The following is a 25,508-nucleotide window of genomic DNA, read 5'->3' as shown; positions in this document are numbered from 1 at the left end:
AATTCTTTCACTTAGATCCTGCAGGCAGACCAAAAGGGGATTTTAACAACTGTCTTATTGCCACTAACCTCATCACCACTGGGAATTGAGGGTATACAAACCTCATTACCACCACCAGAAAGTCATTTATATTTATACATTTTATGTCACTCCTGTGCTAAAAAAAAAACAAAAAAAAAAAACAAAACTCCATGGCTACCCATTGCTACCTGAGTAAAACTCAAACTCACTTGTCTAACATTCAGGACTGAGTGACCTTGCTGACATTCTCTCATTTAATTCTCATAGACTCTCTGCCCCATCCAAACTTTAACTGCAAGAACAGGCACTGCTTTCTTATACCTCTATCCCTTTGATAATCTGTTCTCTTTTCCTAGAATGTCCTATTTCATTTCCTTCACTTTGTTGAATTCATAGTTATCTTTAAAAACCCATACAAGTGCCATCTCTTCAAGGATATGTTTGGGCATAGGGATCTGCAAACAATAGATACTTAACAAATGTTTGTTGCATTTTACAACAGGCTCCCTAAGTCTTCTTTTTCTATAGACTCCACCCCAACTTCCTTGTCAATTTTTATTCCCTTCTCTAAATATGCTCCAACTTATTAATGGTCTCCCTAAAATAACTAAGCAGAATACAGAATTGGAGAATGTTTTTACTAGGGCAGAGTATGGTAGTGCTATTGCATTTCCATCTTCCCATGAAAAAACCTACCCCATTTCCAAATTTCCCAAATTTTAAAGGAACCAACATCCTTCTAGTCATCCAAGTTCACAACCTCAGGCCCTCAATTCCTTCACTCTTACTCCATATTAGTTGTGAAATATTTTCATTTCTATTTCTGCAATATCTCTTGCATACCTACTCTTCTCTCCATTTACAAAGCAATTGTTCAAAGGCCTCACCACCCCTTGGTTGGACTTCTATAATAGTCTCCTATGTTTTCTCCCTGCCTCAAGTTTCACTGCTTTCTGATCCATTCTCTACACAGGGGTGAAAGGGCTTTTCCTTTAGCATTAAATATAAATGCCTCTCTTTAGCAATTTAAAATTCTTTACAACCTAGACTCTTCTTTCTATCTTTGCAGTTTTATGTCACATTTCTCACCTCTATATATTCTACATGGCCACCCTCATTTATTGCTGTTACTCACACCTGATTCTTCATCTCCTTTTACACTAGCTGTTTTCCATGCCTAGAACACGTTTCTTCCTTACCTCTATCTCTTGTAATTCCTGGTGCCTTTCAAGATTCAACTCAAGTACCTCCTTTCCACATGAAGTCCTTCTTGACTCCTACTGATATTGCTGCCTTATCTCCCCAAACTACCTTGCAATCATTTTGTGTCCGTTTTGAAAATCTTTGATGTGTACATACTGACTCTCCATGTCTCACTCTTCCTTTGTCATTTTTTTCCCCCTTAAGGGCAGAAAATACTTGATTTTTATCTTTATCACTAATATTTACAGTGCCTACTATGTGGTAGGTAACTTTTGTTGATTCATAGATTAACTATGCTGTTTACTCAATTTGATCTTACAAGTTAACTTAATATTCCCCCTCTAATTATTTTTCATATAAATCATTTTCTAGTCAACATCTTCCCCATTCTGTTGAGTTGATTTTTGGGAACCAAAGACATGTTTCCATATTAACATGTCTTTTATTATTAGAGTCATCCTATTATAATCTTTTGGATATCAATTCTCTCATTCCACTATTTGTTAACACTACTAGGTTCATGACATCAGAGAAGTCAGACACGTTTATCAAATCACCCATAGAACATAGAACCAAGGTTATGAACAGATTCATGGAGCATTCACCCCTAGTGAATTGACCCAACCCACAATTAAATAATGCATCAACTCTTAGATGCTTCAAAAATTTTACTTTTATAATTAACCAACCCAATATGCATGATGATTGGGAAATTTCACATTTGTAGTACATCCAAGCTGGGAACCAAAAAAATTTCATGGGTACAAACAGCATCTAGTCCATTGTTACTTCATTCAAATGGCTTCCCACAAGCCGGTTACCGAAAGTCCCTCTCTTATATAGAGAACATTGTTCAAGGGCTAATGTGGGCAGCTCATGAAATAAAGAATGAAACTATCTGCCAAAGAGACACTGCATACTGAGAACCAAAAATACCTGCTTTCTTTGTGTGTCAAACAACACCAAGAAGCCAAGTTTTTCTATTTGGTCTCTCTTTCTTGATAGATGGTCTTGATAAGACCATCAGTCCTATTCTTCCTTTTGAGATGCCTCCGTATTAAAGACCTTGAAATTTAAAACATCTTTTTTCTTTTTGTTTCTTCTTTCCTTCTTTCTTCCCTCTCTTTTCTTCCTTTTTCCCTCCCTTTTTCTCTCCCCCTCCTTTCCTTCCTTTCATCCTTCCTCCCTTTTTTCCCCTATCTCTCTTACTTTCTTTCCTTCCTTCTTTTGTTCCTTCATTCCTTCTTACCTTAAACTGCTTAACCTTGAATAATACATAAATCAGATTTTAAAAGATTGCATGAATGCTTCATCCTTCCTTTTTCTTTTGCCTCTAATCCCATGAACTTTTCATCCAAAGTTACATACACCCCAAACAGGATAAACATCAGGTAGATATGACATTTAGGCATGAGACATAGACAAGGCACAAAAAACAGTGGAACTAAACTTTAAACATAGGCAAGTTAGTTCCCTTGGTGAAGAAGAATCTACTTACTTAGAAAGTTTCATTTCAATCTGCTGCCGGATTTCCTGTCTTTCCTCATCAGTCCTCCTTGGAAAAATGTTCCTGTCTTCTAATTCCTGTTTACTTGGTCTGTTTCTTAGCTTCACTGCCAAAAGTTCTTTCTTACATTTTCTTGGTAATGTACCTGAAAGATGTGTTTGAAGGGGAAAAAGAAAAAAATTTATAGAGTAGTTATGATTTAAGAATCTAGCTTTTTTTCCTTTGAAGAAGCCCCAAAGTCTTATGAAGTTAAAGCCCTCCCTTCAAACAAGGACATATTTGTCACTTAAACATTGGTTTTATAAATAGAAAATTCCATACTGAAGAGAGTCTGATTCTCCAGCTCAATTCACCCAATAGTCTCATTTAGCTGCAACTCTTCTTAATACATTAAGACCACATTAATTCAGGGCCTATTATTTTGACATTTGTGTGTGAAAGATTTACTAAGCAAATTAATGATATAAAGAAACATTATCTAGGGAAATGTGTAAGTTGCTTAAGAGAACAAAGTATTTTAAATTCTATAGAAATAAATACATACAAATAAAAGTGTGTAGATATACATACATATGTAATAAGTACATATATGCATACACACACTTATTTATCCAGAATGGTCAAGAAATAGCTATCTGTAATAACCATAAATTTTAAAATTGTTTTTATCAATTGAGTTAACTATTTCCCAATTATACATAAAAAAACTAATCTTTTTTTCTAAACATATTTTCACAATTTATCATGCTGCACAAGAAAAAGGGAGGAAATGACAAAGAAAACACAAGCAAGTAAACAACAACAATAAAGGTGAAAATACTATGTTGTGATCTATATTCAGTCCCATAGTCCTCTCTCAGGATACAGATGATTATCACAAGTCTATTGGAATTGGTCTGAATCACCTCATTTTAACAATCATTTTTTAAAATTTTGAGTTGCAAATATTCTTCCTGCTTCCTGCTCCCCCACCTCCTACCCCCATCCCACCTATTTTGGAGAAAACAAGCTATTTGATTTTAATTATACATTTGAAGTCATGCAAAACATTTCCATATTAGCCATGTTGCAAAAGAAAACACAAAACAAAATAAGAAAAATAAAGTTTAAAAATACAATATAAATTTAAAGTTCATCATAGCATTTTTCATCATGGGTCCTTTGGAATTATCTTGGATCATTGTTCCATCAGAGTAGGTGAGCATCCTTTTACAATATTGCTGTCAATGCATATTATGATCTCCTGGTTCTGCTTACTTCATTTTCCATCAGTCCATTTATGTCTTTCCTGATTGCTCTGAAACCATCCTTCTCCTCATTTCTCATCACTCAATAGTATTCCATCACAACCATATACCACAACTTGGTTAGCCATTCCTTAGTTGCTAGGCATCTCCTTACTTTTCAATTCTTTGCCACCATAAAAAGAGTTTCAAATATTTTTGTTATAGTAGGTCCTTTTCCCTTTTCTTTGCTCTCTTTAGGATATAGACCTAGTAGTGATACAAAGTCTACACAGAGTTGCCCAGACCTTTCTGCATAGTTCCAAATTGTTCTCCAGAGTGATTGGACTAGTTCACAATTCCACCAACACTGAATTAGTAGCTTAATTTTTTTCACATTCCCTCTAACATCTGACATTTCCCTTTTCTATTATGTTAGACAATCTGAAAGATGCAAAATGATATCTCAGAATTGCTTTAATTTGTATTTCTCTAATCAGTAGCGTTTTAGAGCATTTTTCATGTGACTATTGATAGCTTTAATTTCTTCTTCTGAAAACTGAAAATTTAATTTCCTTTGACTATTTATCACCTGAGGAATGAGAACTTCTGGGTCTTTTCATCTGCTTAGTTTAATTTAGCTTAGTTCGAGAAATGAGGCCTTTATCAGAGAAACTTTCTGTAAAAATTTCCCTAGTTTCCTGTTTTCCTTCTAATTTTGGCTACATTAGGAGTTTGTGTGTGAACATATGTAAGAATAATTCAGAATGAGAAATTGTGGGTAGGTTGTTCCCTCCATAAATGGAGAAAAGAAAATCCGCATTGATAGGATTGTGGATCTATTGAAGTGCCTTCTAATTTAGACTTTTTCTCTAAACCAAATGATTCTTAGTGAATAAGACTAGCCTGGCTTTCCTATACATGTTGGCTTAATGTAAAAGACACTGAATTAATTGTTGACACATTCTAAGTCCATCTGTGGTTCTTCAGCTGTGGCTTCTCAGTGTATTCTATAAGCTTTCTGCATTTATTCCCAAGCCAACAACTCTTCACATATGATGGATGATTTCTTTTTTGAGGAAAAAAATTAATTATAACAGCCACCATATGGAGCTGTTTTATTGGCACCAAGAAATGCCCAAGTCATCAAAAAAATGAAATAAGCACTTGTTTTAAGATCTAAAATACTCATATTGAGCATGGCCACAGCACATGTTCACAGGAGACAGTTTTCCTGTCAATGCACGTGAAATAGATCTTAACATCTAGTTCTTATATAGTATTTGATCCTTTCGCCTGGAGAGACTTACACGAACTGATGCTGAGTGAAATGAGCAGGACCAGGAGATCATTATATACTTCAACAACAATACTATATGATGACCAGTTCTGATGGACCAGGCCATCCTCAGCAACGAGATCAACCAAATCATTTCTAATGGAGCAGTAATGAACTGAACCAGCTATGCCCAGAAAAAGAACTCTGGGAGATGACTAAAAACCATTACATTGAATTCCCAATCCCTATATTTATGCACACCTGCATTTTTGATTTCCTTCACAAGCTAATTGTACAATATTTCAGAGTCTGATTCTTTTTATACAGCAAAATAATGTTTTGGTCATGTATACTTATTGTGTATCTAAGTTATATTTTAATATATTTAACATCTACTGGTCATCCTGCCATCTAGGGGAGGGGGTGGGGGGGTAAGAGGTGAAAAATTGGAACAAGAGGTTTGGCAATTGTTAATGCTGTAAAGTTACCCATGCATATATCCTGTAAATAAAAGGCTATTAAATAAAAAAAATAAAAGTACTTGATCCTTTCAAATGCCCTTATTATAGAATACATTTTTGCCAGTTACATATTCGTGTCTCTAAGTTCTTTGAGCATCACAAACATCTCTTATCTAAATTTGGATTTTTCAAAGGAATCTGGCATAGGACCCTTCATGCAAGTATTTAATAAAGGTTTGATGAATTTTTTTATTAACTAAGCCTGGTATAAATATTTGGCTGATATTTGGTCTGTACAATATTATAATACTGAAGGAGGAGACATATGATATACTTTGCCCTTACTGAAAAAGCAACAATAGATAAGATGCCAAGTCTAAATAAATTGCTACACTAATAATAATCATCATTCATTTTCATATAGTGTTCTGCTTTTTATAAAACACTCTCCTCAAAACAACTCAGTTGGTAGCTCAAATACTAATTTAGAAATGAAAATACAAGATTTCCAAGAAGAGTGATTAGTCCATGGTTATACAGTTATCAAGGAGAAGTCCTGAAAAAGTATCCTGAAGACAAAAACAAATTTTCTGTTTCTCAGCCTAGTAGTGTGGTTTTTTTCTTCCATAACATAAAAATTCAAGTGTTTAAGTGGAAAGGGAAAGGAACCAGCATTTATTAAGTGCCCATTATGTATCAGGCACTATGTTAAATCAAATAATCTCATTTGATCTTCACAACAACCTGGTATTATTAGTGAGGAAACTATGTGTGAGGAAACTAAGGTAGATAAAGAGTTAAAGAACCATGGGAAGTTAGTTGCCTAAAGGCACAGAAAAGTTGAATGACTTGACCACAGTTACATAGCTAGTATATGTCAGAAGCAATCTATCAGTGGGCTTACTAGATACATAGAGACAAGAAGAGAGGAAATATCTAAATCCAACTAATTTACTACATAAAATTATTGTCCTTATTAAAAGCTCTTTATAAATGTGACAGGCAATAATAAATAACATTTATATAATTGTAGAGGACTGAAACTCTTGAGTTCATGCTCTGAGGTCTGGACAACCGAGCTCTTAAGGCTAATTACCGATTTGACAGTACTTTATAAGCATATGCTTGGAAATGGCCCTTCCCACTATTCTGTGCTTGCTTGATAATTGTGTATACAGAGAATTGTAGGAAGGACTAAGGGGTGGAGTAAGACTAGCCAGGGTCACTTTGGCTGTAGATGAGAAAGAAGGAGGTTATGGAGATTCTGCATCCATCCAATTCAATCCTACCTCTAAAGACCAAGAATAAAGACCAAGGACTTTTGCTTATCCTGACTCCAGCTGATTCTAAGGCATCCAGGGGTGCTAACACGGCCATCACATATAATGTTTTAAATTTACAAAATGATTTATAGACTAGAAATTTTGAATCTGAGCCTCTGACTTCTAGAGCAGCTCTATATCAATACTATACTGTCTTGGATAATACAAAAGTCACTTACATGATTGAATGAATGCGTTTACTAAATTCCAGACACTGTGCTAAATGTTAGGGATACAAATGAAAGAAGCAAGGCAACCTTGCTCTCAAGGATCTTAAACTTTATTTAGGAAAGAAAATGGATAAAAAAAAAGTTCAACTGAAAGGCAGATGGAAAGACCCAGAAGTTCTAAGGATATACTGACAAAAGCTGGAGAGATGGCAAAGTCCAGAATCCTTAGGTTGCATCAATAAGTCAGTGCCAGAGGTGTGGAAAGCATGGTAGCATTGAAGCAGGAAGACATGGATGAATTTAGACAACCATGTCAGAGTGAAGAGGCAGTGGAAGATCCTCTATCATTCAGAAGGAAAAGAGTAGGAAATCTCAAAATGGTATGAAGAGTTTAATAGCTCAGAGAGATTCTATGTCATCAGGTAAAAGGAAGAAACAAAAGGAAAAAAAGGGTTTGGGGGAAAGGTATTACTTGTAGTTTTAAGTCTTCCTGTCTTCCTGTTACCTTGCTGACATGAACAGGTTTCAGGTTATGTTTTTTTTTTTTTTTAGATTTTAAAAAATCATTTACATTTGGTTTAAAATGGCATTCTATAATTTATTATCAGCATTCTTATTTTTTAATAATATCTAACTTCATTGTAAAATCCTGAAATAGAGATATGTGAGAAAGAAGAGAGAAAGAGGAGAGGCAGAAGGAAAGAGAAGAGAAATAAGAGGAAAAAACAGTAAAGCAGAATAGAGGAGAGGAGGGGGAAAAGAGTGAAATAGGAAGAGGGGAAGGAGGATGGACTAAAAGGGAAGGGAGGTAAGGAAAAAGAAGGAGAAGGACAAAAAACAGAATGAGTAAAAGATAAGGGACAGGAAGAAAAAAAGGGAAGAAGATAAGGAGTAAGCACATTTACTAAGCTCCATTCTAAGTAAAGGAGAGAACCCCTGCCCTCAAGGAGCTTCCCTTAAAATGAGGAAAAGACAACACATAAAGGGAACTAGAAAGGGAAAATAAGGTTAGTAGTTTTTAATTTTCAAAGGTCGTTATATACACTACCTCATTTGATTCTCATAACAACTTCTCATTTTACAGATGAGGAAACTGAGATTTGGGGAAGTTAAGTGGCTTGATTAGCCATATAGCTAATAAGTATCAGATGTGAGATTTAAATATAGATCTTCCTGTCCCCACGTCAGTACATCTGTTAGACACATTTAGGATTAGGAAAAGAGAATATATCAAAATCTAATCCACTTACTGTATGGAATGATTGTGATAATTAAGAGCACTATATAATGTGATGAGCAATAACAACAACTGACATCTATATAATGCTATAAATTAGAGAAGTTTGATGTAGTAATAAAGGAATGATTAGATTAGAAGTTATAAGAGCTAGTTTTGTGAGTCAGAGCTCTGCCACTAATTCATAATATAACTTCAAAGCAGTTATTCCCTTCCCTAGGCTTCAATGTCCTCATCTGTAAAGTCACAGAGTTTGATTTGAAATTAGAATTCCCTTCCTTTGTTGTTGTTTTTAACAGGACCAAGGATGGATGTTAAGGTAACATACCATACAATGAATGCTTAGCTATTCTGATCCTTATTGTTGATAGTTTAGTTGTGTCCCAACTCTTCCTGACCTCCTTTGGGGTTTTCTTGGCAAAGATACTGGAGAAGTTTGCCAAAAATTTCCTTCTCCAGTTCATTTTATAATTGAGAAAACTGAGGCAAACAGGTTAAGTGACTCGTTTAAGGTTGCCTAACCGGTGAAGTATTTGAACTTAGACACATAACTCTTCCCTGACTCCAGGTCCACCACTCTATCCAGCATTCCAACTAGTTGATCCCTTAGAGAATTACTCTTTTCTATGAGAAGGCTTGTTGGAATATAGCAAAGCTAGTAGGAGAGTTTAGAGAATGAGGATTTTTTTGTGCCTTGATGAACTTAATCAGAAAAGAGGGGGCGAGGATGGGATTTCCCTATGATTCATTTCATTTTCTCTCTCCTTAAAAAGATAAATAGAAACTGGAAAGTGGGTAGAGTTCCAATTCCTAAGCAGTTTTGCTATGGTTATTACACCTAGATCCCTGAGCTTTCAAGCTCATGTTGTGAATGAAAGATGTTTACAAAATTAAGCTGAGGGAAGAGGAGAGCAGAGGGGGGGTTGGTTCAGGAGTCACTAGTAGCAAAGATAGCCTAGAAACAAAAGAATTACAGAATATTAGTGCTTAGAGATCACTCCTTGAAATGCATAAATGAGAAAATTGAGGCTTAAAAAAAGTATATCATTGGATTCAGAGTAGGAAGGGAAGTCTTTTAGCTGAATCCTTTAATTTTACAAAGGAATAAACTGTTTCAGAGATTTAAAGTAACTTGCCCAAGATCATGCAACTAGTCCTGGGGTGGAGAAAGTCTGGCCTACAGTTCTTAAAAGGTAAGCAAAATCATTTGCTCTGGACCTGCAGATAGATGATGATGAGCTGAAACCTAGGTACGACTTCCTACTATTAGAGTTTTTAAATTGATAATTTTGTATGGCCATTGAATGATGTCATAAATATTCAAATAGCCCTTGGCAGAAAAATGATTTCCAACCCTTGAGCTAGACAGAATTTGAATCCAAACCATTTGACACCTGATCTGGTGTTCTTGCCCATACACTGGCAATGAAGAGTTTCCAGTTCAAAGATATACATTTTGCTAGTGAATATGCTTAGCTGATGACCTTATTTCTCTGTGGATGTTTATGATGTATGAAAAATAGTATAAAATACTTCAAGAAGGACATGAGCTGGTCATATAGTAACAATGGATTTCTAATAAAAATTCCAAATAATCTGCAAAAGGAATGCCATAATATAGACCTTGCAGCAACTGAACTTCTTTAGGAGAAAAAAAGCACCTTAAATATTTCTGCTATGAAAAAATAGTTACCATTTAAGAATTCCACTGTAATCTATAAGTCTGAATGTTAATATGCATATGAAAGAAATCAGTTCCTTTAGAACTGGTTATTCTGTGGTTGTATGTATGTATATGTGTGTGTGTATGGAATACAGACAGAGATACCAGATGTGTGCTGAGAGGCAGCAAAGAGAAACATAATTGGTAATGGCCTTTTGCAGCAGTGGCAGTAATAAAAAACAAGAAAGTTAGAGAAGAAGCAGGTTTGTTGCTGTTTTGATCACATCTAACTCTTCATGACTCTCTTTGGGAAGATATTAAATGGTTTGCCATTTCCTTCTTCAGATGTGAAACTCAGGCATGCAAGTGCCCTGGCCAGGACACACCCCTAATAAGTGTCCAAAGCCAAATTTGAATTCAAAAAGATTAGTCTTCCTGACCCTAGACCCAGCAATCTATGTTCTGTACCACTTAGCTGTTGGGGAATAAGAATTATTTTAGATATTTTGAGTTTGAGATATTGATAGGCAAACCAGATGGAGTTGTCTAGCTGGTAATTGGCAATGTAGAAAAATAATTTAGGAGATCCATCAGCTGGGTGCTTGGTTTAGACTCCAGGAATAATATGCTTTCCCCAAGATAAACTGATCACTTGAAATCTAATCATCATACAATTTAACTCAGCTTTTGATACTCAATAACTTCTCTTTTTTTTTTCTTCTTTTTTCTTTTTTGGTTTTGAGAACAATTGGGATTAAATGACTTGCTCAGGATCACACAGCTAATGTTAGGTGTCTGAACTTAGATTTGAACTCAGGTTCTCCTAACTCCATAGCTAATATTCTATCCATTGTACCATCTAGCTTCCCCTTCAGTCCCTTCTCAGTACGCTCAGACTCTTCTTTCCTCCGATTGGAAATCTGGTGGTACAGTAATAAACTCCTCCCAAACTCTTCCTTAATAGAGAGTTCAGAACTTTCCAGGTCTCTCATCTTTTCATTTTCTATCAATTATTCTGATTGGTTTTCTACTCCAGGAACTTCGGTGGTATCCTGCACTATTTCCCACATTTTAGCTTCCTTATCTATGTTTTCCTCCCCTATTAGATTGTAAATTGCCTGAGGGCAAGAACTGTCTTTCCTTTTCTCACTTATATCTACAGTACCTATGCACTATGTAAATGTTTATTTACTATGTTTATATATTTTGCATAAAAATATATATTTGCATATACATACATTTGCATAAAGATGAAAAAGTCTTCTAATACATGGTAGCAGATGAAATCAACAAGGAGAAGAGCATAAAATGAAACAAAAGACCTAAACCTTAGAAAAAGACCTTAGAAGACCTAAACACTTAAGGAATTTGAAAAGGAAAATGATCCCAAGAAGGAGATGATTGAGACCTAGGAGACTAAGTGCCATAGAAAGAGGAAAAAAGGAAAGAAGGAAGGAAGGAAGGAAATTCAAAAGAAAGGAAGAATGGAAAGAAGGAAGTTTGAAAGGAAGGAAGTTCGTGTTAAGGACCAGATGAAGGGGCAAGTCAATTCTCCCAGAGTCTTCACATCTGTGAATCATAACATCTGAAAGAGTTGCAAATCAGCCTTTACTGACACAGGTGTTGCTTGTGGATTGGGAATGAAAGTAACTTGTTGGGAAAATGACTAGTCACTAAACTAATCTGACTAGTTGTTTTCCCAACAAGTTACTTTATTCCAATCAAATCTCTTGCATTCATGCTTCTGTTACTAATCATTGGAAGCAATAAATTACAGGTGACTGCCATTGAGAAAAATGCATCAGATTGATAGTTGGGCCACCTAGGATCTGCTTCTTTCTCTTCTTCTCCTTGTGTGATCTTGGGCAATTTACTTCTTTATATGTGGGCCTCAGTTTCTCTATGTGCAAAATAATTGGAGTTATATTAGATAAATGATGAGGTTCATTCCAACTGAACCTCTCATTCTCCTCAGACCCAGAGGAAAGAAATAAATAAGTATTTATGTTAACACATATATGCCAGTCATTCCATAAAGCACTTTACAAATATCTGATTCAAGGGGCAATTAGGTGGCGCAGTGGGATAGAGCACAGCCCTATAGTCAGGAGGACCCGAGTTCAAATCTGCCCTCATATACTTAACACTTTCTATTTGTGTGACCCTGGGCAAGTCACTTAATCCCAATTGTTTCAGAAAAAAAAAAATCTGATCTTCACAAAAAATCTGTGAGTTATGTTAATATCATTCCTATTTTATTATGGAAGAAACTCATACAAAGATTAAATGATCTGCTCAGTGTTAGACAGCTAAGAAATGCCTGAAGTTCGATTTGAATTCAGGCTACTTGGATTAGATAATATCTAAAGTCAAGAGTCACTGTTTGATTTTGGCAGACAAAGCCTGAAGACTGCCTGAAGACTACTCTGTGAGGCAAGCAGGGAAGGACTGATGGGGATCAGTCCAGCCTTATAGTCCCACCCCCTATGTGAATAACCCCCTTTACTATATCCAATCAGAAAAACAAGTTATATCAAACCCCTGAGGTTAAATTTCTCCTATAAATCTGTCCATGGTATATACCAGCTTTGCTGGATCCCTTTTGGGTTAGCCCGCCACAGCATTCTGCTTCATAGTGACTTTTTTCCCACCCACCCCTCCTTGCACATGCCTCATGGTATCTTTCTCCTTACCCTGTATCTCCCTCATGCCTTATGGTCTTTTTCTTTATAGCTAACTCTTTTAGGGTGCTAAATTCCTCTATGGATTTAGACTGTCAGTCAAGCCAATGGTGTACTCTGACCTCATGTTGTTTTTTTTTTTAAGAGGTGCCAAAGTTTATTTTATTTATTTATTTATTTTAATAAAATTTTATTGATAGAACCCATGCCAGGGTAATTTTTTACATTATCCCTTGCACTCACTTCTGTTCCGATATTTCCCCTCCCTCCCTCCACCCTCTCCCCCAGATGGCAAGCAGTCCTATACATGTTAAACAGATTACAGTAGATCTTGGATACAATATATGTGTGCAGAACCGAACAGTTTTCTTGTTGTTCAGGGAGAATTGGATTTAGAAGGTATAAATAACCTGGGAAGAAGAACAAAAATGCAAGCAGTTTACATTCATTTCCTAGTGTTCTTTCTTTGGGTGTAGCTGCTTCTGACCATCCTTGATCAATTGAAACTAAGTTAGATCTTGTCTTTGTTGAAGAAATCCACTTCCATCAGAATACATCCTCATATAGTATCGTTGTTGAGGTATATAATGATTTCCTGGTTCTTCTCATTTCGCTCAGCATCAGTTCATGTAAGTCTCCCCAATCCTCTCTGTATTAGTCTGACCTCATGTTGTATTCCCTTTTCTCCTGGTTAATTGTGAGTTCCACTGGGGAACTTGTCTTTTCTCCTGTTCAATGTTAAAACTACTTTCCTTGCTAACTATATTGCTTTCCATTCCTGGTGCCTATTTTACCTTTTCATTTCGTTTGTAACCTCTTCTCATAAATAAAAATACCTTTTGGCAAATAAGAAAGACCATTGTGAATTCATCACATGACTTGACCCCAACATTTGGTGCCGAACCTTAACCTCATCATTTGGTACCTACATGAATCTCATTGTAAGGATTCCCTAAGACACTTAACTGTCTCCTCCTGATTTATTTTATTTTACTTTTTAAAGAAATTTTAAAAAAATAAATATTGAAGAGGTTACCTAAAACTGATGTCAATTTACAAATTGGCACTTAATATAATTAAGTAGGCCAGATTATGTGTGTCATTTGGTCAACTCACTATTCCTAGTAGAAAAATCTACTTGGAAAATTGAATGAACACCAGAAGACTTGGTGAGCAAGAATCTAAGTAAACAAGTATAATGGAACTAGAGTATGATCTGGGTTCAAATTATAGCTCTACTACTTACTATTACCCGGGGAAGTAATTTAGCAATGTTGAGTCTCAATTTCCTAATATGTAAAAGTAAGAGATTGAATTCTTTGATGTCTAAGATCTCATGCAGATCTAAATTTTATGATCCTAATGAAACCTTAGGCTTTTTAAGGCTGGCTTAGTTCTTCTGGAAAAATGCTACACTCAGTGCCCCCTAGTGTCAACAATAAAAGTAACATTCCCCCCCTCCCCCCCAAATGATTCCTACTTGAAGAAAAGCTCATGTATAGGAACAGAAGGGCAAATAAAAGAGGAGATAGAGTGCCAGGCCTGGAGTCAGACAAACTTATTTTCTTGAATTTAAAACTGGTCTCAGATCAGTTTCCTCATCTGTAAAATGTGGAAGGAAATGGCAAATTATTTCAGTATCTTTGCCAAGAAAACTCCAATGTAGTCAGAAAGAATTAGACACAACTGAAAATGACTAAATGATAACATCAGGAACAGAATTTATAAATAATAACAACAACAAATGATGCATTACATGTAATTGTATGGCTTCCAAGAGGAATTTTCACCATCAAAGATGAATTGATTTATCTAATCATTTACATTTTGGGGAATATATCTTCTAGGTGAAGTGAGAGTTAACTATAATGAAAAGAATTGGGATGTTCATTCTCTAAAGTTTAAAGAGTACAATCAACTGTTCAAATATCATCCTGCAATATATGACACTTCTTGTTTAATACATGATTAAGTTTTACTTGAGTGACCACATATAGCAATTACCACAGAGTTCTTTTGTATCAATGTTGTTCGTGATATCCTAGGCATTTTTCCTGTTTTTAATTTCATATTTTAAAGGTAAAATTTTTATTGGTATATTTTCATTTTATATTACCTAAATTTTTTCCTATATCTCTCTTCCTCAGAAATAGGGTCAGAATTAGGTTACTAGTTCTGCTTCCAACCCAGCTATCAGAGCTATCATACAGGAAGGGCCGCCAGTGAAAAGGGGGCCATCCCAAATAACTGCAAACCAACTGCAAACAGAGAGAGCAGGCAAGACTGTCTATGGGAAACAATGAGGTATCCTGAGGGAGAGACAGGAGGCAGCATATTCTGGGTGCCACAACCTCAGTTCCTGATGGAGACAGTCCAATACCTCAAGAATCTTGGGAAGACCTGTGTTTTCAGTCTAGTGCCCAGTTTTAGGAAGCAATTCCTCTGGTGATGCAGCCTGGTGATGGCTGATGCAGGTGTTACAGCCACAGCTGCTGAAGTCTCAGAACAGAAAGTTTGTCAAATTGTTCAACATTAGAAGCTGATATCCTATTACCAAGAGAAAATGCACTAACATCTGCTTTACCACTGTACCCTAAGGATCATGGGATCTTCACATCTAACTTGAACTTGAAACTTTCTACTCTCTCTCATTAGAATACATAAGTTCCTTGAGAATAGGAATTATCTTACTTTTCTATCTGTATCTCCAGCACTCAATACAGTGCTTTGCACATAATAAAAGCTTGATTTATTCACTCATCCTTTATAATAAAGAATTATGTTACAATTTAAAGTTTAAAATTTACCTATATTACTGAATACTTTAGACATACAGAAAGTTAAAAAAAAACATACACACCTACTTTTTTTTTAGAGGATGGGGAAATTCTAGAGCTGTGATTTCACTGGGCATAGGGAACTCCCAGTGTGGAAACAAATCAGCAGCTTGTCTGAAACATATAGTAACAACCAGAGCTTTCATAGAGGAACTGGGAAGTTAAGTCACTTGTCCAAGGTTATATACAGAAGGGGAATATGAATCCAGTTCTTCCCAACTCCAAAACCAGCCCCCTCTACTCACTGTGCTATGCTACCTCTCATGTATTGATATACTCTACTCATGTACTTAATAAGATCCAACTATATCACTATCCTAATTAATTAATTAAATCAGTGGCCCCTGCTGCCTCAAGGATAAATGACAAACTCCTCTGTTTGGCATTCACACTTCACAGACCTATCTCTCCATTCTGTTTACATCAGTCCCCTGACACACTTTACTCCTCTGCCAGACTAACCTGAGTGCTGATCTTTGCACAAGATATTCTATCTGCTACTCCTATGGCTCATGTCTGGAGTGTGATTCCTCCTCCCCTCCCCCCCTTCCCCTTGCCTTCGGAATCTCAAAGACTCAGTTTTCCAAAAAACTCTTATTAATTCCATAGTCATCATTTTCTCTTAATATCACTTTGTAATCATTTGTCTATATCCTCTATTCCTTTATCAGTGACCATGTTGTAATGTCTAAGCCCTTAGTAGAATGTAAGCTCCTTGAGATCAGGGATTCTCTCTTTTTTGTATTTCCCTCTCCAGCACTGAGCACAAAAATATGTGTATTATTGATTGGTTGGTTGACTGATTGATGATTGACATATTATCCAAAATATTTTATTTTATCAACATGGGTATGACCTACCAACAGAGATCAAACTCCTCTCTGTCTTAGAAGATGGTTTGGTTTCATGCATTTGAAACAGCTTATTATCTGGTGACTGAACTACCTTTGATGAATCTTTGAACTTAATTTGACTATTTCTTGGATAAGAGATACATATTATTTTGCTAAGACTTATTAAGCCTTATGCCACACTGGCATAGGCTTTGAGAACTGAAGGTTTTTTCCATGCAACAGATGAGGGATCCAAAGGAGTGATTAACCTATGTTATACATTGTTTTGTGTGTGTGTGTGTGTGTGTGTGTGTGTGTGTGTGTGTGTGTATTACTGTTCTGTATTAGGGAGTTCCCTACATAGATAAAATCATTTGTTAGGACAAATGAAAACCATATCATAATATATTACTATCATCTTTCTTCTGTTTCTCTGTCATGAACTGAGGACAGAAAATAAGTCATATTTCCTAAAGAAAAAAATCGACATATTGAGATCTCAAAGGCTGGCTGACAAGTAACTGAATTGCCTGATGACATGAAATTTACCCTTGATTTTATCTACCCTCTTAGAAGGTTTAGCAACCAGCAGGAGACAAGATCTCAGGAGGAGCAATTACTAAAAATTCTCATCTTGGTATTTCTTTTCCATATTACAAAGGGCTTCTTCAGTGTGTCTTGTTGAACACTGCCCTGTACAATTGTTTAACCAGCCTTGTTCTTATTCTCTGCTGAATGTGCAAGGAAAACCAAGTCTAATTATGTAAACATATTGATTACTCTTTCATGAGCAGAACAATCCCCCTTTTGTTTAGGCTGCAGGGACACTGCAACTTCTGTTATATTAATTACTCAGGTTATGAGAATTCATGTCCTACCCATTTAATAGGAACAGTACAGCTCAGTGAAAAAGGTTGGACAAAATCAAATGATAGAATTCTTTAAAAGCTTGCTGTGCTGGACTCTTGATCATAAGTAAAAGGATATCTGCTCGGCTATCCATCCTACTGTGTTTTATTGGTAGTTATTTCATGACAGTCACTGAGCTCAACCATCTTACTGCCCTATTACTTAACAATAGAACTTCACTGACATGGAATAATTGATGAGGTTTGCCTTTGGGAAGGAGTGACATCTTAAATGAATTAAATGTGTCAGTTATAGTTACTATATACATATATATGTGTGTGTGTATATATGTGTGTGTGCATGTACATGTTGCATTACATTCACTTTATGTATATACATATATGTGTATGTACATATATTTATAAACATTGTATATTATATAAGGGTCAGCTGGGTGGTACAGTGGATTGAGCACTGGGTCTGGAGTTCCTGAGTTCAAATTTAGCCATTTACCTCTTTAGTGGATGAAGGCAAACAAGGTTAAGTGACTTGCCCAGTATCACACAGCTAGTAAGTGTTTAAAGGTAGGGTTTGAATTCAGATGCCCCTAACTCCAGGTCCACTGCTCGATCCATTGAGCAATCTAACTACCTCTCCTGACACCATAATTAAGTAAGTAATGCTCAATCTAATGATCTATCTATTTACTTACTTACCTACCTATTTCATTAATGTGCATATATGGATAATCCATTTTCAAATAATTTGAATAAAATAAGAATCACAACACTGAAATGATATTGAATCTAATTTGATCTTTGAAGATTCAGAAGCCACTTCACAGCTATGCAATGTTTCAAGGTCATCATCATATATTTAAATAACTACAATGTAGAAAAATTGTGGTGAATAGAAAATTCTGGTTGACAGCATATGAAACAACCAGAAGCTTCTTGTGGGTATTGTGTATGTTCACAGTTGTATATGTACACAGGAGAATACAATGTGCCTGGATAATGCATCAAGTCACTGATTGACCCTACAAGTAGTTTTACATCTCAAAATCACAGAAATCATATAAATTAACTAAGTAAGGAGTAAAACAAGATCCTTCAATACTCAATAGGAGGTAGTTAATAATCTTAATCTACTCACCTCCTCAAACACACAATGTTTGTACAAAATGATATTTTGTATATTTGTTGTTTGTACAAAATGATACAAAAATGATATTTTGCTACTGTCCATTACAATGTTATTAAAAATAGATTTACAGGTGTGTCCTAGCCCTAAGGCAATTCTTTCAAAACAAGATGTCTCATTCCTATAAATTGTAATTAGCTAATATTTATTCACTATTTATACTGGCACATGCCCTGATTAAAGCACTCTGACAGCTGAGAAAAGTAACATATTACTGGAGTTCAAGGCAGAGTCTAGAGAGTGATTCATGTTTATAATAAATATATATTTATAATATATATTACCTATAATATATTATTTTGCATAACATTCTACATAATGTATTTCTATATAATTTAAATGTAATATGTATTTAAAACATCAAGAGTACTTTGTTTCCCTTTTTTATACAATGAGTATCATTGTATCTTGAATTAGTTTGCTAACATTTCAGTATTACTTACATAATGTTCACAGATGTTATATGTGTTATTTGATCTTTAAAACAACCCAATATTATTATCACTTCCATTTTTACAGATTAGGAAACTGAGACAGAGAAGTTAAATTACTTGTCCAGCGTTACACATCTAGTAAGTGTCTGAGGATTCAAATATAAATCTTCTTAATTCTAATCTAATGCTTTATCCACTATGCCCACCTACCCGAATACTCTATCTAGTAGAGTCTATAAAATATAATAAAGTTAGTTTGTAAACTTCTAAAACCTTTATACATTTATGATTAACTTTTTTCTCTAGTGAAAGTAAGCTAGTCAACAAGAAGAATGATAGAAGTAAGAAAATGATTCTCATTTTACTGTGAAGAGAAATTGAGGCCCAGAGAAAGTAGATGAATTGTACAATATCATACAGCAAGGTAGTGGCAAATTCGGGAGTAAAACACTTTCTTTTCTCCCAGTGCTATTTCCATTAGATTATGAGCATGTGCCAAAGTCTTGATGACCAAGTTACTATTAATAGTCTATTCCTTTGAATAGCAGCTTTCCCAAGAGTCCACCATCATACACAATGACAGGGTCAATGACATTCAGGAACAACTTTATACTTTTTTTGCTCCTTTAATGTACCAACCACATAATATATTATATAATAAATGTTGTCCCTCATCCCTGTCAAACCCATGGCATAACTAGAAGAACTTACTTTTTGTTTTTTGCTTTTTTTAAACAACAGGGATACTAAGAAATGTTTTCTAAAACATTAACCCTCAAATTATTAGGGATATACTTATCTTCCAATTTTTTTTAGCTTTTTTCAATTACCAGTTATGAATCTATCATACATGAATTCTTCTAAATTCTTTACTTTTTTTTCTTTTTTGTAGATCATCAGCTTTAATAGTGATTTATATGTAACAACAATAATCTGGGGATCTTATCCCAAGCTAAGATTGAATATGACATGATTTCGAACAAAAGTGAATTTGAAAAAAATTTCTAAAAATTGTTTTAAATATAACTGGAGGAAACAGTAAACAAACAAATAAAGAAATTTTCAAAAAGTGAATTTGATCTTAGGCTGCATAAATAGGAATGTTGCATCTATAACAAGGCACACACCAACCTGTCTATATTCCTTTGTTCAAAAAATACTTGAAGTAGTAGGTAAAATTGGAATTATCATACTTTAAGAGAAACAAATAAATTCCCCATAAACTTAGTTCCCTCATTTTGTAATGAGGAAATGGAGTAAATATACAAAAACTGGAGCCTGGAAAGATTCAGTGCTTTGTCCCAAGTGGCCCACATAGTTCATAAAAAAGTGGATCCCCCCTGGATTCTATGTCAGTTTCTTCCCACCCACCTCACTATACCCTGCTGCTGTCAGGAATGTTAAAGAGGGGATTCTCAATTTCATCTAAATTTTTTTCCACAATCTATGACTTTTTAATAATGAGCTCCATAAACTTATAACCTGCTTTTATTTTTGTACTAAAACTATTTTCATTCCTCCTAAAACCACTTTTAAACTTCTATTCTCTGACCTAGTTCTAATGTTCTTTTCTATGTTTGGTGAAGGAGTACCTCATATCCTCAACCTCCCTGCCTTCATATATGGTCTTTAAACATAACTTCCTTGCCTTTCATAGAAAGAAGTCCTAATTTTGGCCCAGCTTTTTCTTTGTCTCTGATCCTTCCCTGGTCTATCCTCCCCCATAAAACATAAGATATCCTTTGACAGATATATCATTACAAGTATCCATTGTTTTCTTACCAGAGATAATGGAATCATTCAAAGCTTCTTCATCCTGATATAAAAGTGTATCGTCCTTGAGTTCTGAATTCATGATCATGTTTTCTTTGTTTTCATCAGATTCTTTAACTGAGTTCCATTTGTTCTCTGAACCCCCATCACAGCTCAGTACATTTTCCTTCTCTTTGCTTCGTTCAATACTGGAGGTCCTGGATGGACGTACATCTACTCGTTTCTTTGGCGACCCTTTACTCTCTCTTCCTTGAAAGCTAAGATTGAAAGATAGTTCAAGTTATAATGTAACCCAAAGCTTTTAATTCAAAATAGGAATCAAACTTTGGATTAACAGTATCCAAACTAAAAATTGGCCACAAATGTGGAAGGGGAGATAGGGAAAGAAACCCATTTTTTTGTATTCTTATCCCTTGATGGAATTGGATCACATCTCAATTTTGAGATGCAGGGTTGGAGGTCAATGATTAATGAATTATTTTAATGAATAGCAAACAGACATTTTACTTATCTATGTATGTTTGAAATGTATTTATTTGATACTCTTATGCATTGACTTCAAATAATTCAGCACAGGTTTGCATTTTTTAAGCCTAGCATATAAAAACCATAATTCAAATAAATCCAAACACAGGAAAGTTCAATGAGGATTGAAAAGAGCACTTTATTTGGTTTCTTCAACTAACAAAATGTCCTCAGAACACCAAGAAGTAAGATCTGCTTTGTTAGCCCATATGATCTTCCCTTCCTCAAGAGGCCAGATAACATGGGACACTTCCTGATATAAATACTTGGCATTTTGGTGAAGTGGTTTGAGAAGCCAACCTCAAATCCTGGCTCCAGTCCACACTGGCTGTGTGACTCTGGCAAATCATTTACTCTGCTAGAGATCTGGACAATTCCCTGACATTCTATGTTGGATAGAGTATTTGTAAAAAGGATTTTATTTACTTTGAAGATCTCTTCACTATTGATATCTAAGGCCAAGTCATTGTTCCTATTTGTACAATTTGTACAATTGACTTCACAGGAGTGAGTCAGCGTACCCTAAAAGCCTATTTTAGTTTTGTTACATTCTATTTAATATATTCGCTAAACCCACCAGGTGCTTCCTGACCCTTATTCTTCTGCTTATTCTCCACTTTGTCCATCTGTGTTACTTAATTTCTGTGTTCTCTAGACATTAGCGTGTGCTAATGTGTGTGTGTGTGTGTGTGTGTGTGTGTGGTCTTTGGTTTTCTCTTCCTTACTTAGTCCCTTGGCCATTGCTTTTGATAATTATTTGTAATCATCTTCCTTTCTCTGACATCCCCTTTTTCATAGCTATTAGAGGGCCGGATCAAATCCTTAAAGTGGTCTGAGAGCCACACTGAGGACCACACTCGGTCTTCACCCAATCCAAGCATATTACAAATCTTCTTCAGATGATTTTTGAATTAAGCTTCCTCTTAAGTATACAGTTCTCAGCCAGCTATTTGACACGAGTCATTTTTTTTATATAGTTTGCTGTGAAAATCACCTACCCATCTTTGTAATCTCTGTTCTTGTCCAACATCATTACTCCTCAACACATATTTACCATCCTATGTGTTTTTTTTATTATTTCTCCCATTATGGATCATGAACCACATCAAAAAACTAGTTTATCCATATTTTTTTCCCTAGTGCAGGCCTTTATAAATTCTTTGAAGACAGGTTAATATGCAAATGAATTCTTTTTAGTACTTTTTCCCCTTAGTATTCAGGAAAAACACATAAGGACCAGTGGTCCACCACCAAACATATTAAGAAAACTCCTTGAGCACCCTACTCTTTTTACAAAGGACTTTTTGAAGTCCAACCTCCCTCCCAACCAACAAAAAATCTTGGTGAATTGAAACCAGGATATTACCTATCCTGGCGATGTTTAGTTGCCAAAGCTCGGTGGAGTTCCTCGATGACTCTGCTAGGAGGCAGGGGCCTATGGACAGCAGCAAGATGAGGGGATCCTGTGGGTGTGGAATGCTGTCCTCTAAGGTGGTGTTCAGAAATTTTCTGGCCAGAGGCTTGGAAGAGGGTAGCTTGTCCTGAGATTTGGGAGGAACCAACAACAACATAATTCTTCAGGATTGTGGAAGGAGGGGATTTCACTGGGACATCATCCGGGTCACTCTCTGCTGCAAGAGGCAAACAAAGAAAAACAGAAAACCAGCATGCAACGTTTGTTGTTTTGGGAGTATGGAACACTAGATATTCAAACTCAGGAGTGAATTGTGACCTGTAATCACTGTCTGCTTTATAGTCTTAAAGTATGGAATAGCAAATTCATAGTCTATCCAACCAAAGCAATCAGAAGGGGAAAGATGGCATATTACATAGAGAGTGGAACATAGGTCAGGAAGATATGGGTTCATGTCTCCTATTTGCTAGATGCTTTCTGTGATTCTGAGCAACCTTTCAGTGGTCCTAGGAAGCTGTCTAGGATATAAAATGCAAAACAGGTGCTGATCTATACTGATAGTTTCCTCACCTGGTTCCTAAATCACTACAATGACTGAGATTAAATAAAAATGGTCAAAAGAGAGACAGTGAGATTCTAGAGAGACAGAGGGAGAGACAGAGAAAGGCAGAGACACAGAGAGAGGAGACAAAGAGATATAGAAACAGACAGACAGAGATAGAAACACAGAGACAGAGACAGAGAGAAAGAGTGAGAATGAAAGAAAGACAGAGAGAGATAAAGTATTTTCCCTATTCTTTCATATTTTCTCCATCCTGGAATTTGTTCCATTTCCTCAAGTCCACCCTTTATTTCTTCTTTTTCTCTTCTTCCCTCTCTATTCTTTCTTAAAACAGCCTTCTAAGTGTAGAAGTGCTCCTTTCAGGAGCGTTTATTCTGGAGAATAACTCCCCCAGTCAAGACATCTGCCAAAGCCCAGAGCAAAAACTTCATTAAAATTCCTCAATGAATCTCCCCAGAGACTGAAAGGAGGAGGGTAGAATAGGAAAAATCTGTCACCTTGCCCTGACAAAAAAAATGGAGGAATGGGAGAGAGGGGGAGAAAACAACTTCTGGAAGCAATCTCATCTTTCATTGGAAAGAAAAAGAAAAATCAAACTAAAACACATACCTAACATGAAAAATGAAAAAAAGCAGCCTGCTTTCAAGGGTCCTAGGCAAGGAAGGAAAACAGATGATTTGGTACAAATGGGCTGCAACTTCACCATGCTTAACTGGTTACTCTCTGCTAGGAAACCTGATACTATGACCAGCCCAAAATTCAACATTCAAGGAACCTAGACCTGATCACAAACTTCAATGAAGTGAACATCATTAGTAACAACAGCAGCTCCTTTCTACTTAATTCAACTTTAGAAGTGTCTTAGAATTATTTTCAAGTAAAAATAGTTATAAAAGTAAAGATAGTATTTTTAATCTTGGATCAGGCAAGAATTATCTATTTTTTTGAAGACTACCATAAAACAATCAACAAGCATTTATTAAGTGCCTACTATTTACCAAGCACTGTTAGGTGTTGGGGTACAAAAACAAACACCATCCTCAAGAAGCATATACCCTATTAGAAGAAATAACACTTATTAAAGTACATAAACAATATATACAAGGAAAAAAGTGTGTGTGTGTGTATATATATATATATATATATATATATATATGTATATATACAATCTATACAAGGAGGCATTAAATTAACATTTGAAGGATAAGAAATAGCTTCATGTAGAAAATGACAACCAAGTTGAATTTTGAAAGAAATTAGTGACTCTGGGATGTGGAGTAGAGTATATGCATTCTAGATATGGACAGTTAGTACAGAGAAGGGAGAAACACTGTTATTGAAAAAGTAAAAGAAAAGCAGATTACTTGGATTTTAGAATAGATGAAAATGTGTAGTGGGTTAGAAAATGGGGTTGGGACCAAAATGTAAATAGCTTTAAATGTCAACTAAAGGAATTTATATTTGGATCTTTGAGGTAACAAGGGACCACTGAAGTTCACAGGGAAACCTGTCATTATAGGGTAGTGACATGCACTTTAGAAAAGTCATTTTAGAAACTGTGTACAGAATGAAGCACCTGTGATGCAAACCATTACCATGGATATTGATGTATTTAGAAAAATATCTTTAGATTTGTAAAAAGTGAAAAGTTTGCATAAAAAATGAATTTATCCATATGAACTTGTCTATATAGAAGAAATAGGGTTGGATTAGAAATCAGAAGACCTTATTTGAATCCTCCATTGCCATTCACTAGTTGAATGGCTTTGAGATAATCAGTTAAATGGCTCTGGGTGTCTCAGTTTCTTCATCTGTAAAATGAAGGGATTGGATTAGCTAAATTCCCTTGCAGTTATAAATATATAATCCTATTTTGCATTCTTTACATGGCCTTTCCCTTTCTTCTTTCTTTTCTTCCCAGATACAACAGAAAAGAATAATTCTAATTTAAGAAAAGCTATTGAAATACTTTATTAGCACTCACTATTATTAGGAGTTTGAACAAACAATTTTCAGAAGAAAAAAATCAAAGCTATTAATAGTCACATGAAAAAATGTGCTAAATAAATGCTGATTGGAGAAATGTAAATTAAAACAACTTCACACCTATCGGATTGGTTAACATGACATAAGGAAAACTAGGTGGTACAATGAAAAAAGTGCTATAAAATGAGCTGGCAAAGAAAATGTCAAACCACTCCAGTATCTTTTTTAAGAAAATCCATATAGAGTAATAAAGAGATAGACATGACTGAAAACAATTGAATGACAACAAAGTTTTAACCTGCAATACTACACTCAATTTTCAATC

The 25,508-nt window shown here is 35.4% G+C and overlaps 1 protein-coding gene across 8 annotated transcripts in view; it reads right to left on the bottom strand.

Annotated features, from left to right (window-relative positions):
* PHACTR3 (phosphatase and actin regulator 3) overlaps nt 1–25,508 on the bottom strand; it is a 262,235-nt gene that overhangs the window by 61,244 nt on the left and 175,483 nt on the right. For 6 of the 8 annotated variants that reach the window (XM_031951701.1, XM_031951700.1, XM_031951704.1 and 3 more), the window contains 3 exons: nt 22,588–22,852; nt 20,706–20,953; nt 2,723–2,876 (listed from right to left, as the gene is read on the bottom strand). In XM_031951701.1, the coding sequence (XP_031807561.1) occupies nt 2,723–2,876; nt 20,706–20,953; nt 22,588–22,852 (667 nt within the window). The remainder of the gene's footprint in view (nt 1–2,722; nt 2,877–20,705; nt 20,954–22,587; nt 22,853–25,508) is intronic. The other 2 variants (XM_031951702.1, XM_023494481.2) reach the window with 2 other exon arrangements.

Source organism: Sarcophilus harrisii, chromosome 2 (assembly GCF_902635505.1).
Source record: "Sarcophilus harrisii chromosome 2, mSarHar1.11, whole genome shotgun sequence".
Lineage (NCBI taxonomy): Eukaryota > Metazoa > Chordata > Mammalia > Dasyuromorphia > Dasyuridae > Sarcophilus > Sarcophilus harrisii.
This window is presented reverse-complemented; position numbering and strand designations above follow the sequence as displayed.